Source organism: Amaranthus tricolor, chromosome 3 (genome assembly GCF_026212465.1).
Source record: "Amaranthus tricolor cultivar Red isolate AtriRed21 chromosome 3, ASM2621246v1, whole genome shotgun sequence".
Taxonomy (NCBI): domain Eukaryota; kingdom Viridiplantae; phylum Streptophyta; class Magnoliopsida; order Caryophyllales; family Amaranthaceae; genus Amaranthus; species Amaranthus tricolor.
The window spans coordinates 30414152-30430383 of NC_080049.1; the positions used below are offsets into that span (position 1 = coordinate 30414152).

The window sequence follows — 16232 nt, forward strand, 5'->3', positions numbered from 1 at the left end:
CTTAAATGCTTATAAGATTCTTAATGTTTACTGAGATACTTAGCTTACTAGCCTATTTACCATATCCTTAATGTCTACTTATAATATCATTACTGCCTACTTACCATATACTTAATGTCCACCGAGTAAGTACATAAGTACTTACGATATTCTAAATGCCTACTTACAATATTCTTAATGCCTACCGAAAAACTAACTTTATATTTGTGATGGTCTATCAAAGAAACCGTCTCTCACAAGAATTTGTGTTTTATAAAAGGTGAACAACGTCCTTGACAATATTGCTGGAGGAATTATGCTCTTTTCTAACTTTGGATTCTATACAAATGTTTATCTTTATCTATGATTAGAAATAATCCCGTTTTAACCCACTAAATCTAACTTCTTAATCTCCAGCAGATAAATACTAATTAATTGGAATGAAGGAATAAAAGGTAGGATGAGTGAATAGAAAGACTAAATGTGAAATGCAAATCAAATTCCGAACCTCATATGAAAAAAGTAGCACTTGACAATATTGCTGAATGACGAAAATGCCCCAAGATTGTAGAAATGGGCTGAGGGCTTAGGCGGTGGTATATATTATCCCTCCGTATAAGACCATAACCCTCTCCCATTCCGCAGTTCCGCTACTTCTCTCTCCTCATAATTTTCATTTCTTACTGCCGTTTTCTTTTCTCTCCCAAGCTCTTACAAACCTCCATCAATGGCGTCAGTAGATCCAGAGCTCAAAGAAGAAGAGCAAGTTCCAGCAGAAGAAGAAGATACTGGAGCTCAAATTGCCCCTATCGTCAGACTTGAAGAGGTTGCCGTTACTACTGGTGAAGAAGATGAAGATGCTCTGCTCGATCTGTAATTTTTCTCATTTCCTTTTCTCTTAAAATTTTATCTTCTTGTTTTATGTTTAATTTATTTTATTCGGCATCAACCATTGTGGAGTTTTCCTCCGTTTCCTGCTTGTTAGGGTTTTGTTATGTCTCAATTTTTCTAATTCGAATTGTGTGGAATTGTTATTATAGAAAAGCGAAGCTCTACAGATTTGATAAAGAAGGAAATCAATGGAAAGAGAGAGGTACTGGTACCGTCAAGTTTCTCAAGCATAAAGTCAGTGGAAAGGTTCGATTAGTCATGCGGCAATCTAAGACATTGAAGATCTGTGCTAATCATCTCAGTACGCTACTATTACTATCTTTTGCTTTTATTTTCCATTTATTTTGAAAAACATGTTTATGTATTTGACGTTCTTTATTTTCTTTTTGTAGTTATTGCTGGTATGACGGTTCAAGAACATGCTGGAAATGAGAAGTCCTGTGTATGGCATGCTAGTGATTATGCTGATGGAGAATTAAAGGAGGAGATGTTCTGCATCCGATTCGCATCTATTGAAAGTCAGTTCTCTAATCTTATGCTTGATTATTGCTCTCATTACTGCTTCTACATTTTTGCTTTAGGATATGTTGAGTTGCATTTGATTAGTAGTGGTTGGTAGTCTATCAACGTGGATTAATGGTGATCTTTAGTTAATTTGTTTGAGTTTTGATACCATTTCTTTAGAATTTGGATTCCTCTATCCTGTAATTGAGAGTAAGACCGTGAGTGGATCAAATTCAAGTTTGGAAACTGGTGTACAATATGAATTTAAACTGCCTGTTTAGCTCATTATACTGAGAATGAGGAATTTAGGCTTTAGCTCTGTTATCTGAATCTTTTAGGAGGTTTAATTAGGAATTAGGGCTTTGATTATTCATTTTCAGTTATCCAAAGTTTTTAGTTAATAACGTACCATTTACCGGTTAATTAGTTGCATTTGTTTCAGTATATTTAATCATATGCAAGATTATATCACTAGCGCTTGTTATGAAATCGGATTGTTTTTGGGGAAATGCAAGTTAGAAATATCTGGATTGACAATGTAACGATGAAATTGCGGGGGTAATCATTAAACTCTGTTATCCTGTAGGTAACATTTTCTAACTATTTTCTTACAATGGAGATGAAAATGGTACTTGCTGGAAATTCTGTTATTTTAATTATGCTGTACTACTGGATTGTCTTACAGCAATACCTAAACAATATTCTTCTGGTATACTAGTGGATTTTCATGTATAATGATGTTGTAAATCATGTTACTTTAGATAACAAAAACTTCATGGAGATGTTCCAAGAGATTGCTGAATCACAGCAGAAGCAGGAGGAGAATAAAGATGCATCCGCCACTGCTGAAGCTCTTGAAAAGCTGAGTGTTGGTGGAGAGAAAAGCGAGGAGAAAGTTTCCGAGGAGGAAGCTTCTCCAGCTAAAGAAGCAGCTACTCCAGCTGAGGAGACAAAAGCCGAGCTGAAAAAGGATGACGAGGAGAAGAAGGGTGAAGATTCTAGCGCTTGATTCATGGTATATTTCAAAGTCTGTTAGCTGTCCTTCATTTTGCGCAAATATTTTGATAGTCATTATTTTGGTCGGTATTTATTCAAGAGACCAAATGGGTTGTTGTCTAGTTTGTTGATGCTATGTCTTCTATCTGGGTGGTGAGGGTTTTTTGTTGTTTTCATTTTGGGTTCTTAGATGAGGCTCCCAATGCCTTCATATATACTAAATTATGTACTTGGTGTAAGTTGGGTGTGCTTTTCGCTGTACGCTGAGTCTTGCATTTACGGGAATTTTCTACAAGAAAAAGCCTTTTTGTTATAGTTGGCTCTTCTTTTGTTATTCTAATTCTGTTGGATCGTTTATATTAGAATGTTGTGCAACCACCTGTTATTCCAATAATGAATAATGCACCTAATCAACCTGCATTTGGGCTGTGTGAGCTATGTATATGTACATGGACTTGTTCTGTAAGAGTAGTCCGAGTTAGGCTGCTTCTGTTAGGAAATGTGAATGAATGGATGACGGTATGAAAACAGCACTCAAAAGGATGTTATGGAAAGGAAACGGTCTAAGGCTAGGTTTAGTAATGACATAATACCTGCTGCGTATTAAGGTTTGAAATCTCCTTTGGGTTAAAGATTACAATGAAGCAGGGGCGGCTTCATATGGAGCATGGTTGTTTTTGTGTTAGAGTTTGTTCCTAGTCACCGGAGATTGAAGAAGGGCGAGAAGGGAATGCATTTATACCAGGTTGGCAGGATTATGTGTTATGCATGCTGTCGTTCCAAGTCACTGTATCCGATACATATCTAACAAGATTAAGATATGTAAATCACACACAGAAAACAATATAGTGGCCACAAGCACGTTTTCGTTTGCACTATGTTTGGATTGAGAGAAAGGAAGGGGAGGGATTGGAAAAATGAAATATCTTTTGTTTGGATAACAAAAAGGAAGGGGAGGGGTTTGGAGTGAAAACAAGGTCAAGATTTGTTAAGAATATAATCTGTTCTAAGGTGAAAAAATTTGGAAGGAAAACACTTATTTTTCTTCATTTTCCCTTCCCTTTCCTTCTAATCAAATGAGATGCACTTTCCCTCTAACCCCTTTCCTTCGTTTCCCTTCCTTCCATTCCTTTTCTCTTCCTTTCTTTTTTCTTTTAAATTGTTATCCAAAACATAGTGTTAGTATCAAATCGTACTTCAACTTGGATATTAACCCGACAACTCAAGTTAGTGTAGAAGTTCGAACTCCCGATACTACTCACACTAGGTTATTAGCTAGTCATTATAACACAATTAGTGTGAAAGTCCAACAATTAGATTCTTGTTACACGAAAAATTATGGGTTTGTTTCTCCCTAAAGGCTAAAGGGAAAAACAAGAAGAAAACGCACAAGATATGCCATTCAAATCCAGCGAGTTGATGGAGTGGAACTGTGGAAGTAGTGTGCAGTGAGTGGGTGCATTATTAGTTTAAAGGTAAGCTAAGCAACTACTTTATGACTCATTACCCCCACATTTTCAAAATGTACGGGTCAAGTTCCCAAATGATGCGCTGTACCTGTACCTTTTACGGTAACTCAAATGGGAAAGATAAAAAAAATTAAGCTTATTATAAAAAAAAATTCCAAAATAAGATTCTAGAGATTTTAATTTCCAAAATAAGTGTTTCATGTTCGAGCCTAAGGTCAAGTATGTTTGCTGTCACTAATAGCGAATAAAGAAATCGGTAAAAAAAGTCAAAATTATTTATTTGTTACTAACAGTAAACATAAAGAGACAATGTCATAACATTGGAAGGGACAAAAAAATAAAACAAAGTTTGTTCGCTGTTGCTTTGGCATTGGCATGGAGATGCGTTTTTGAAAATTAAAATTTTTCGAAGCTTATTTTGGGAATTAAATTTTTGAAGTTTTTTGGGAATTTTTTTGATAATTAGCTTATTTTTTTTAATCTTTCACTCAGATGGTAGGTTGTTTTTTTTGGGCATTACTATGCCCTATGCTCATTCTAATTTTTATTGTAGTGATGTGAAGAATAAAGGAATTAGTTCTCTTATTTTGGAAAATATTTTCCTCTCCTTTGAGATAAAGTGATAATATCCTCTTTTCTTCATCCTTCTCATGCTATTGTATCACATTTTTCGTCTTCCCTTACAAATCCACCTTTATTTTCCTTTATTTTCATATTTGACTTAGTTTTTCTTTCAATACAAGTATGTCCTTTGACCTTTCAATACAACTATGTCCTAAAAGTGAAAAAAAGGTGATAAACGATTCTCATTAGAACAACTACTTGAGGGTTGTTTTATTAATGCAAACTAGACATGGTATGATTTAGATCGGGTTTGGTTCGGCTATATGGGCATCAAACATGAACTAAGCTGGCTTTGGGTGATTTTTGACCAGTTTTTAAACCAATTTAACTGTCAATTTCAATATAATTTTAGAAAATATATAAGATGCAATTTTATTTTTCTAAAAACGTCTCAAGAAAACAATAACACATTACTGATGGTCGTAGCCGTCGTACAATATTAATGTTGCAATATTTTTAATTGTATATGTATAATAGGTTTTGTTGAGAAAGAGCAAGATTTTGTTGGGAGAGAGCTTTTGGGTGGGGGGTTGTAGTTTTGAACTTTCGGGTCGAGAGGGGGTGAAGAAACTAGTGGTGGAACTAGATCCCTCTCATAAAAATCGACTTGAGTCAAAGCAACCTAATATTTCGCAAAAACTAAGGATTGGAGGGGAGGAGGGTAGCAAATATATCATATCTCAGCTCATATATAAAAAATGTCTTATGATGAAACAATCTCATATAAGAATTTTTGTGCTTTTACAATCGAAAGCCAAATGGTTCAATTCACTAGGAGGGGGAGAAGGATTGATCCTCTTATTGTAGAGCCTTGAAACCTCCAAATTCGTTGCCTTAATTCTAGCTAGAACAAATTCACTTTTGCAACCAACAAACATAAAGGGAGAATTTAGCATAATAATTCCTCGTTTTGAAATACTCATTATATTACGATTATTAACTCTTTGTCATTTAAGCTTATTTTATATTTTTCGGCTAATGTCTTATTTCAATCGTATAATCGCGTACTTTTATAATATTAACTTTTTTTATTTTTAAATATATATAGTTCAATATATAAATGATCAAAATAGCACATTAGATTGCATAAAAAAATCAAATTAACAAGTATAGTAAAACAGATGAAGTATATAAAGTATAGACAAAAACAACAAGAACTAATACAAACGAACAATTATCCTCGACAACGGTGCAATATTGATATTGGGTCCTTGGTCGTTGTTAAGTTCTATAAACACCTTAAATACTTTCTAGTGGCTAAGACTAATAGTAAGCGAGGGATCGTATCCAAAGGAATGATACTTATTTGTAAGTAGTCAAATGGTTAAGAGGTATTAACACATCTACAAGATAGGAAATTTCTAGGTTAAACATGCAATTAAATTTAAAGCTAATGACTTATTTAGTGAAAGGTGACCTCAATTTCTATGACAAAGACTAAGATTTCTTGAGTATTAGTAATAATTATCTCTACCTTAAGCTCATGTAATGATTGTTAGAGTATATAACGTATTTTGGGGTCTTAATTATAAGTTTAAACTTTTGATTGAGTTGGTTCATTGACATGGTATCAGAGCCGACGTGACAAAAGGTCACGAGTTTGAATCTCAAACCCCTCTCATTCAAAGTGGAATATTCAGCGCCTATGTGCATTAATACTTCTAGCCCAATAGACTCTTGTGTGATGGGGCGTGTTAGATCTTAGGGCCTCAACCATCCGCTTAAATTTTTAATTGAGTTGATTCATTAACAATGACCAGAAACTCAACATGCAACACTACTCACAATCAAGCATGAATTGGAATGATGTTCAAGAACACGAAATTTGCCTTCTAGGAATCATAAAGGGGTTCCAACATAGTTTTCCGTTTTCTAGATTTCTTAACAAGTACTCCATGGACAATGATCGTTGAACACACCCACATCATCATGCAAGATTGAACAAAGAATTCTATCGAGGGAAAATTAGCACACCTTCTTAGGTTAGCCTTTTTTTTTCCTCCATGATCCAACTTATTGGCTCCAAGTCATGGTATTCTTACCACCATCCAAATTTTACGTGCAACAAACTACCCCTTTATTCCATGAGAATTGGTCCAAATTAATCTTATTTATGCCATGAGCCACATTATTTCTTTAATTCTCAATTCTCATTCAAACATTTAAATAATTTTTTTCACTACCATTTAATTCTCCCACTCTATCATAAAATACACATTTTTAACTCATACTTTAAAAAACACTTCTTACTTAAGTGGTGGGCTCCATCTATTTTCGTGGGCACAAAGGGTTAGTATCGATGATTGTATTAATTGAAGTATGTATCACTTTATCCGGAAAAAAGTTAAGTTTGATTCTCATGGGCTCTCTTTGTTAGAAATGTTCAATGATCAAGTGAATATTTTGTAAGTCGTTTAACGTAATTATGTCAATATACAACGAGACGTTAATTTAGTCTACATTGAGTAACGTTTATGTTTTACTATAGACCAATAAACGTCACTGAACTGTTATTTGATAATGGAACGAGCTTAATGTCGCTAAACCTATTGGGTTAAACTGTATCAACGTGGGAGATCATTTTGTATGTTTAGACCTATATTAATCTAGGTTTATGATTAATTTAGTTGGACTAGATATTATTCATAATCTAACTATTTAATATAATAGGTTATATTAAGTAAATAAATTAAATTTGTAACTCCACCCAATTAATCTAATGAGTAATTAGCATTATTAGGTGACGTAATCGTAATTAAAGGAATTTGCAAAGTCTTCACAAAAGGAATTTATTTGTGTCTTCTACATATGTAGCCTCTAATTAGCTCCATGTAAAAATAGTGTGCCGTAGGTTTTTTTTTCTTTGGGAAAATTTGAGAGTAATTGTGAGTAATGATACAAGGGTTGTATACACACAAAATTAGTTTAAGAATTGTCTCGCAAGACGTTGTGTGTGGACTACACTAGAGGAACTTCATTTGCGGTTCTTGTCTTGTGGTTATATTTCGCTAGTGGATTCACGCTACAAAAGTATAATTTTTCGTCCCGATATTTATTTGTTTCATCTCATGTCAATAATTGGGTCTTCAAAATGTTTTAGTAATCCGCATGTTAAAAGTTAACATTATTAAAACCCTACAGTGATATCAGTTTCCTCTTTTATTGATATATTTTGGGCATTTAAATATTTGTTGTACATAAATATATTTTTCACATGATAATTTTAATTTGCATGTAAAGTTAAGAACTTTAGGGGAGGGACAATTAAAATTGTTTTAATATTAAGTTGATACATTTTTTCTTTTGCGAAAAGAATTAGATTCATTTGGCACTTCTACATCAGATATTTAGTTAGATATGTGAAATTTTGTTAATAGTTAACATTTTAGACAATTAATTAGTTACCAAATTGGTGAATTTGATAATTTTAGTGTCTACGGGTACCAACTACCAACCATATATATATTAGAATTAATATTTTAAGAGTTTGACCTCATTTTCACTATATTTGATTATCTCTTCAAACTGTATCACAAGTCCCTTCTAATATTGATAATAAAAATATCTTTAAACCTTTATTAGATTAGTGTTTGATGGAAGGTTTAATCTATTTAAAACTCACTTAATTATTTTAAGTGGGAGGTTTATTTTGCTTGAGAGAAGTAAAAATATTTTATTTAATTGATTAGGAATCAATTAAAATTGCATAATGTGATTATTTATCATGTTTATTTTAAATAATAAGACTATATATTTATTTATGTATTTCATGCATATTTCTTTAAATTTGTTTAAATATTATATTGTATGGGTCACTAACAATTAGTAAGTGGGTGAATGATAATTGTTATACAGGTTATAGTAACTAGTATGACCCAATTAGGATAGATAATTTGGTTTGCACACCGTTATTTGTTATGGTATAGGATGTTGCTTAAATGACCTTTACATACTAGATCTTGATAAACAAAACTATCACGTGGACAATTCTAAAAGACTAAAATCAAAGGATTCTAATCATACCTATCTTTGGCACTGTCGTTTAGGACATGTAAATAAGAAACACATTAAAAAGCTCCATAAAATATGGATTATTGGACTCATTTGATTTTGAATCGTATGAAATATGCGAGTCTTGTTTACTTGGAAAAATGATTAAATCACCATTTATTGGACATGGTGAAAGAGTTAGTGACTTATTAGAGATAATACATTCAGATGTATGTAGTCCTTTGAGTACCTCAGCTAGGGGAGGGTATGAATACTTCATTACTTTTACTGATGATTTAAGTAGATACGGATATATTTACTTAATGACATATAAATTTGAATCTTTTGAAAACTTCAAAGAATTTAAAAATGAAGTACAAAATCAACTTGGCAAGACGATTAAAGCACTTAGATCAGATCGACGTGGTGAATATCTGAGTCAGGACTTTATTGATCATCTGAAAAAATGTGGAATAGTTTCACAACGAACGCCGCCTGGAACACCACAATTAAATGGTGTGTCTGTGCGGCGGAATCGAACCTTATTAGATATGGCTCGTTCAATGATAAGTTTAGTCGATCTTTCTACTTTATTTTGGGGTTATGCACTCCTAACAACGGCCCATGTTTTAAATCTACTTCGTCCAAAGCTGTCGTTAAGACGCCATATGAGTTATGGACAAGAAAAGTTCCTAAGTTGTCTTTCTTAAGGATTTGAGGTTGTCAAGCATATGTAAAACGTTTACAACCAAATAAGCTTGAACATAGATCTGATAAGGTCTTCTTTGTGGGTTACTCCAAAGAAACCAAGGGATATTACTTCTACAATCCTAGTGAGCATAAAGTGTTTGTGGCTCACAAAGGTGTCTTTTTAGAAAGAGAATGTCTTTCTCAAAAGCCAAGTGGGAGAAATATTTCTCTTAAAGATGTTTAAGATGATCTACCACAAATCACTCCTTCAGTGGGAGAGATTGTTTCTCAAATGGGAGCTCAAGCTTTGGTACCTGTTGTACCTACTGAGGTGGTGGATGTTCCAGTTCGTAGGACTAGTAGACAAAGTAAACCTCCAAGGAGAGATCCTATAGAGGGCTACATCGTTCATGAAAGTCATGAAGTTCTTATATTAGATAAGGAAGAACCTACTACCTATAAGGCAGCAATGGAGAGTTCTAACTCTGAACTATGGCTTAGAGCCATGAAATCTGAAATGGAGTTCATGTATGACAATCAAGTTTGGAACTTAGTTGACTTGCCCGAAGGTGCTAGATCGATCGAGTGCATGTGGATTTATAAGATAAAGATTTACGTGGATGGCAAAATAGTTGTCTATAAAGCACGACTGGTGGCTAAAGGTTTCAAGAAAGTTCATGGTATAGACTATGATAAGACTTTTTCACCAGTGGCAATGCTTAAATCCATCAGAATTATCCTAGCAATAGCTTCGTATTATGACTACGAGATTTGGCAAATGGATGTCAAAACCGCTTTTCTAATGGATATTTAGAAGAGAAAGTGTATATGACACAACCGAAGGGTTTTGTGGATCCTAATAGCCCTAGGAAAGTATGTAAGCTTCAGAAGTCGTAGGTAGAAAAGACGTTGAAGTGTGCAAAATATCTACGGATGACAATATTGCAGATCCGTTGGCTAAACCATTGTCTCAGACTAAGCATGAGAGACATTTGTCTGAGATGGGCATCAAACTCATTATAGAATAAGATTAGATGTCGATTATTTATATGAGATATATCTGATATGTTACATTTATAGTGTTTTTAATATAATGTAAGTTTTATGATTATCTAATAAAGTTTCGAACTTATTTACTTAGTTTTGGTTTAGAATTAAATAAAGTCCAATTATAATCTATAAAGTTTATATGAGTTGTTGGATGTGATCTGACAAATGAACCCTATAATGTGAATTAGAGAACTTAGATTATTTTGAGTCCCTAGCCAGGTAGTTGAGTTGGACGCCAATTACCAGAAATGGTTAAAATATTGTTGATTGATGATCGTGTTCATAGATCATAGAGGCATTGGATGTCTAGTCAATTACATTGATAGAGGTTTAGTATTTCTATTTGGACATGACCCATTTTGAGTATTCTTTGAGAACACTAACGTCATAAGAATATCTCAAATTGACTTACAAATAGAGTCCTTAGACTTAAGTTTCTCATTGACTTCGCGTGTGAGAATTATTGTTCTTTGATGCAATCTAACGCCATGCCGTAAAAATTGAGAGCAATTGTGAGTAATAATACAAGGGTTGTATACACACAAAATTAGTTTAAGAATTGTTCTTAAACATCATACTTGTATACAAGGTCTTATAAGACGTTGTGGGTGGACTACACAGAAACTTCATTTGTGATTCTTGTCTCGTGGTTATATTTCGCTAGTGGATTCACGCTACAAAGGTATAATTTTTGTCCCGATATTAATTTGTTTCATCTCATGTCAATAATTGGGTCTTGGGAAGATTTTAGTTTTTCGCATGTTAAAAGTTAACATTACTAGAACCCTACAATCTTTCCCTCCGTCTACAAGATCGTCCCACTTTTCTCTATGAGTTTGAAATTTCCAATTAACTTCCTATTTCCCTATAAGATTGTCTCGCTTTGCCTTTTAATCTGTCCATTTAGTTCCGCAACACTTCTATTTTAGATAGTGTTACCATAACTTTCTTAGATCTCATCCATTTATATTTTCTCCTTTTCTCGCACTTTCAATCTTACCTACACAATTTAATAGCATCTACCGATTTTCAATACTCATGCCAATTGTATGGGTGAGATCTCGTATAGACAACAAGAGTAAAAGATTATAGATAATTTTTTATTTAAATACTTCAACTTTTTTTTCTTGCACCATTTACTTTTTGTCACCAACCATTCTGTGCACATTTTTCAATCTTTAATATCTTAAGTTATACAAATAAAAAATTATAGAAATAAAAAATTAATAAACTTTGTATCAAAATGAAACAAACAAGATATTAAATGACTATATTTAAATTTATAAATTAACAACAATAAACAAATCAATCTGGTTGAAGAATAACGCCGAAGTTAATTAATTAATATTAATATGTATATGTTGTATATATACATATATGAACAAGGGGTCAAGTTCCAGTGAGAACCAATCTACATGATAAAACCCTGCTACCTTTTTTACAAAAAATGTGTTACTTTTGAGCAAAAAAATATTACTCCCTCTGTTCTTTTTTGATCTTCCACTTTGGGTTAACGATTGTATTGGAAGTATGAGGTTCTAGTGGGTATTATATTAATTAAATAGTATTGTGAAGTAATGATTGTATTGAAAGTATGAGAGAGAAAATAATTATAAATAAAAGAAAAGGGTTACATTAAAAGAAAATGAGGGGTTTTAAGGATAAAAGTGGGATAAAAACTTTCTAAAAATAGAAAATATTTTAAAGTGGAAGAACTTTTGAAACTACTCGTTATAATAATGTGGAAGATCAAAAAAGAACGGAGGGAGTACTTTTTAGCAAAAAAATATTACTGTCAGATTTTTAAAAATTAAATTATACAAAGTAACATGTTTTTCTGAAAAGTAATACTTTTTTGTCGAAAAGTATATCTTTTTTTAATAAAAAAATAACACTTTTTTTTTTTTTTTGCCTAAGCGACACTTTTATAATAGAAAAATAACACTTTTTTATTAGATAGATTAGTTCTAATGATTCACGGTGAAACTTCTCGGTACGAACAAGTAAGGAAAGAAAAGAAAAGAAAGTCCATAGAAATATCGGGAATTAAGAAATCATATTCATAATCATAGCAATTAGCCAATTACTTACTGACTTTGAAATTTTGTACCCCTAATTCCTAAATTTAGGATTGTCTGATCTCTCACCTTCAATTACATTTCAGTACAAATCATCTTGGACTTCATCAATGGCTAGGAAACCCGGAGAAGAATACGACTATTTGTTCAAAGTCGTACTTATTGGCGATTCCGGAGTCGGCAAATCCAATCTTCTTTCTCGATTTACTCGCAATGAGTTTTGTTTGGAATCTAAATCCACTATTGGCGTCGAATTCGCCACTCGAACTCTTCAGGTTCTTTGTTTGATCTGTTTTTAGTATTGGATTGCTGTACATTTTTTGAAATTTTGATTTTGTATTTTTTATTTAAATATAAGTTTTCAATCTAATTTTTCATTGTTTTTGTTGTGGATTTTCGCAATTAACACTGATATATTTTATGCTTGTAGAATTTGTTTAGATCATTGCTTTGATTTGAGATATACTGATATAACTGTGGTAATTGGGGTTCAATTTCATTTTTTTGGCTTGTGTTTTTTGTTTGGAGTGGTGGATCTGTTTGCTAAATTTTGTGATCGTCGGATGGTGTTTTGCCCGTTATTTTTTTGAGCACTTTTTTGGGTAAATGAAAATTTTGCGTTACCTTATATTGGTTGATTTGGATATACTTGTACAAACATGGTAATTGAGTTAAATTTTATCTCATTGCTAGTGTTTTGATTTTGAGTGGCGGATCTGTTAATCTGTTATTAGTTCTATGATATTTTGGGTTTTAGGAGTATAGGAGTATGCATCTGTGTTGGGTATATGGATTGTATTGTTTCCAGATTAATTTGAGTTTCAAAGATTATCCGATCTCATTTTGCATGCAACATGACAACTTTTGACCATCTTATGGGATTCGTTGAACAACCCAATTGCCCTCCTTTTCCAATGTACTCAATATGGATACTTTTGAGTAGATTTTGGGGTTTTGCAATTTTTTTCCAACTTGTTTGTTTTATGAAATCTCCTTTTGTGCTTGTTAGTTGTTACCAATTGAAAGTCATTGTTTCAGACGAATTGGAAAACCTATGGCATGAAGAGAGGCAATTATGTCTTGTTATAAATTCTGTTTTTAGTATAGTCATTGTCATTTTCATAGTAAGTGGCTTGAAGATCCGGACAGCATTAACTCTTACTGGGTTACCGTGCACACATACTCATATCTTTCACACTAAAAGAGTATTCTATGCCTATGGGCTGGTAGTTCCAGTATTTCCTCCTAATCTTGTATCTTCATGCCCATCCAAGTAGCCAGCCTTGTCTTATTCTTTCTTTTATTTTCACATCAATTGATGCCATTTTGAAGCATCACAATTAGCTAATATTTCCAGCACAAGATAGGAAGTGGTTATTATTCTGTTCCTGGAAATTTAGGTACAAGTGGTTGAACACTTTAACATCAATCTTGAAAAATTGAGGATGGTATCAAAGAGTTGCTATTTAATGGTGGATGTAGATGGTGGATGTAGTACTTTTCTAGACATTTTCACTTGCTTCTACAAGAAATTGTATTTGTGCATTCATTGAGAAGTATATGGTGCATAAACAACTCTTAGCTTGTTCATGTAGCCTTTGATGTCTTGAAATATGACCTAACTTTTTGAAAAATGATGTATCTTCAAGATGTTTTCACTCGCCTGATTGCCTCTGTATGAAGTTTGTATTTGTGCATCCGTACAGAAGTATGTACTGCATAAAAATTTTTTATCAACTCATTTCATTTATCGTGAATAATTCTGTAAATTGGCTCCCTTGTTGATAAAATTAGAGAAAATAGTTGTATTATTATATAACTTGTTGATTTTTTGCTACCTTCTCTGTAAGGGTTCCCATGCTAGGGGTTTGCAGCGATTGGGACTTTTGACAGGTTACATGTTCTTGTGCAGGTTAAATTCTTAAAATAAATAAATAATGAATAAAAGATTTTTAATGAGAAATTAAAAGATTAAATTTAGAAATGCCTCTCCCTTGCACCGACTATGCGTGCAGCCCCCCTCCCACGCCTGAACCACCTCTCCCTCACTGCCATCTGGACAACACCTTCTGTTTCCCTGCCTCCAGTCCCACCCTGCATTTGAAATCCACTCGCTGTCCAATTTAACCCCGTCTCTTCCGATTGTCGTTCGACGGCCGACAATCTCATCACTGCATCACTTTGTAATCTTGCTACCCCTTGGCCTATACTTGTGAATAGTGCTCTCTCTACTCAACCTTGTGTTGGAAAGGCATCTGCACACTGCCCTTGATTTCATAAATTGTTGCTTGTAATCTCTTTTATATAGTTATCCTGAACTGACGGCACTCCAATTTCAATCAGTGTTAACAGTTTAGTTGAAAGCTATCATGACTGTTGAAAGTTGATAAAAATCTTTCTAATACACAGTACACCTATGCTGCCTCACCCCACCTCATACAAAATAAAATGTAAATCTGTGCTCATAGGTTGATATTATAATTTATTATGTATGTTTGGTATTTTTTGCATCTCTTCTCTTCTCGTCTCTTTGTCCAAAATCTTCTCTATTCTCTTTGTATTCGCCCACCATACTTTTTTCAATCTGGTTTCTTTTTTGTGTTGTAGATGTTGTAGACTTTTGGTCATGCTGCTTCGTCAGCTATTAACTAGATTTAGATCTTCATTCCAGAACAAAACCTGAAAATTTTGTTTCACCCAATTCTGAACTAGTTTCTTCATTAAATTTCATCCTTGCCTGAACGTGCTGAAATTAGCCTTGTTTTTTACTGGACTCCATGTTAGGTACGCATTACAATAACAATTTTTTTGATGCTTTCATGCTTAGTCCATGACTTTAGTCTATGTTCAACAATCCCTAATACATGATTGAGATTGCTGTGTATTTTTAATTAGTCACATTATCTGGTCGTTGTTTTGTTCCTTTGTTATAGAGGCAGCTGCTATTAAAATCGTGCTTCTTCAATCTGGAGTGTGTCTTGTTTTTAAATAAACCCTTGCACAAATTTGGATAAAGAAAAGGTTGTTAGTTTTCTCCGCACAGAAAAATATATGCATTGTCCTTTGTGACATCAATTAGCATCAACTTTAAAAGCAGATCTATACTCAAGGCTATGTATTTGTTTACATGCTAATAGGTTGAAGGAAGAAATGTGAAGGCCCAGATATGGGATACAGCTGGTCAAGAGCGTTACCGAGCAATCACAAGTGCCTACTACCGGGGTGCTCTGGGTGCTCTTTTGGTGTATGACGTTACCAAACCCACCACATTCGACAATGTGAGCCGGTGGCTGAAGGAGCTACGTGACCATGCAGATGCCAACATTGTGATTATGCTTATAGGGAACAAGACTGATCTCAAGCATCTTCGTGCTGTGGCCACCGAGGATGCTCAGAGTTTTGCTGAGAAAGAGGGTCTTTCTTTTATAGAAACATCTGCTCTCGAAGCAACAAATGTTGAGAAGGCATTTCAAACCATTCTCTCTGAGATATATCGGATTATCAGCAAGAAGACGCTAACGTCTAATGAATCAGCACCTGCAGCACTTGCAGGAGGACAAACTATTCTTGTCGGAGGAGCATCCGAGACTGGTGCGAAAAAGCTTTGTTGTTCATCATCCTAGGCGTAAACTTCAAGTCAGATTTGCTCTTGATTTATTTATTGTGAATTCGAGATTTTCTTGACTTCTATTGTTCCCTTTATTTCTCGGCTTCTTTAGTTTTATCCTTCCCATATTTTGCATCCCAGATACCAACTGAGTTCTTTCAAGTAAAAGGTTGTATTTTTTGAATTATTTAAATTTAATTTATGACAAGTAAAAATACTTTTTGGTTGAATTTCCTTCTAATTAGTCAAGTAAAAAATATTTCTGGTTGAATTAAATTGGTTGATTTCATGGTCAAGACATACGAACAAACAAACAACTAGCTAAATATAGGGCTTTGGGGGTACACATCAACA

The 16232-nt window shown here is 33.6% G+C and overlaps 2 protein-coding genes across 2 annotated transcripts; both read left to right on the plus strand.

Moving 5' to 3' along the window:
* Positions 1 to 178: 178 nt before the first annotated feature.
* On the plus strand, positions 179 to 2702 carry LOC130809254 (ran-binding protein 1 homolog a-like). Its single transcript, XM_057674942.1, has 4 exons — positions 179 to 852; positions 1020 to 1171; positions 1263 to 1388; positions 2136 to 2702. Exons 1-4 carry the CDS (start codon positions 707 to 709, stop codon positions 2381 to 2383), a joined length of 672 nt encoding a protein of 223 aa, XP_057530925.1. The 5' UTR covers positions 179 to 706; the 3' UTR covers positions 2384 to 2702.
* A 9472-nt stretch (positions 2703 to 12174) lies between these two features.
* Positions 12175 to 16108, plus strand: LOC130807847 (ras-related protein RABA2a-like). Its single transcript, XM_057673210.1, has 2 exons — positions 12175 to 12546; positions 15409 to 16108. The coding sequence occupies exons 1-2, from the start codon at positions 12382 to 12384 to the stop codon at positions 15892 to 15894; spliced, it is 651 nt and encodes a 216-aa protein (XP_057529193.1). The 5' UTR covers positions 12175 to 12381; the 3' UTR covers positions 15895 to 16108.
* The last annotated feature ends 124 nt before the right edge of the window (positions 16109 to 16232 follow it).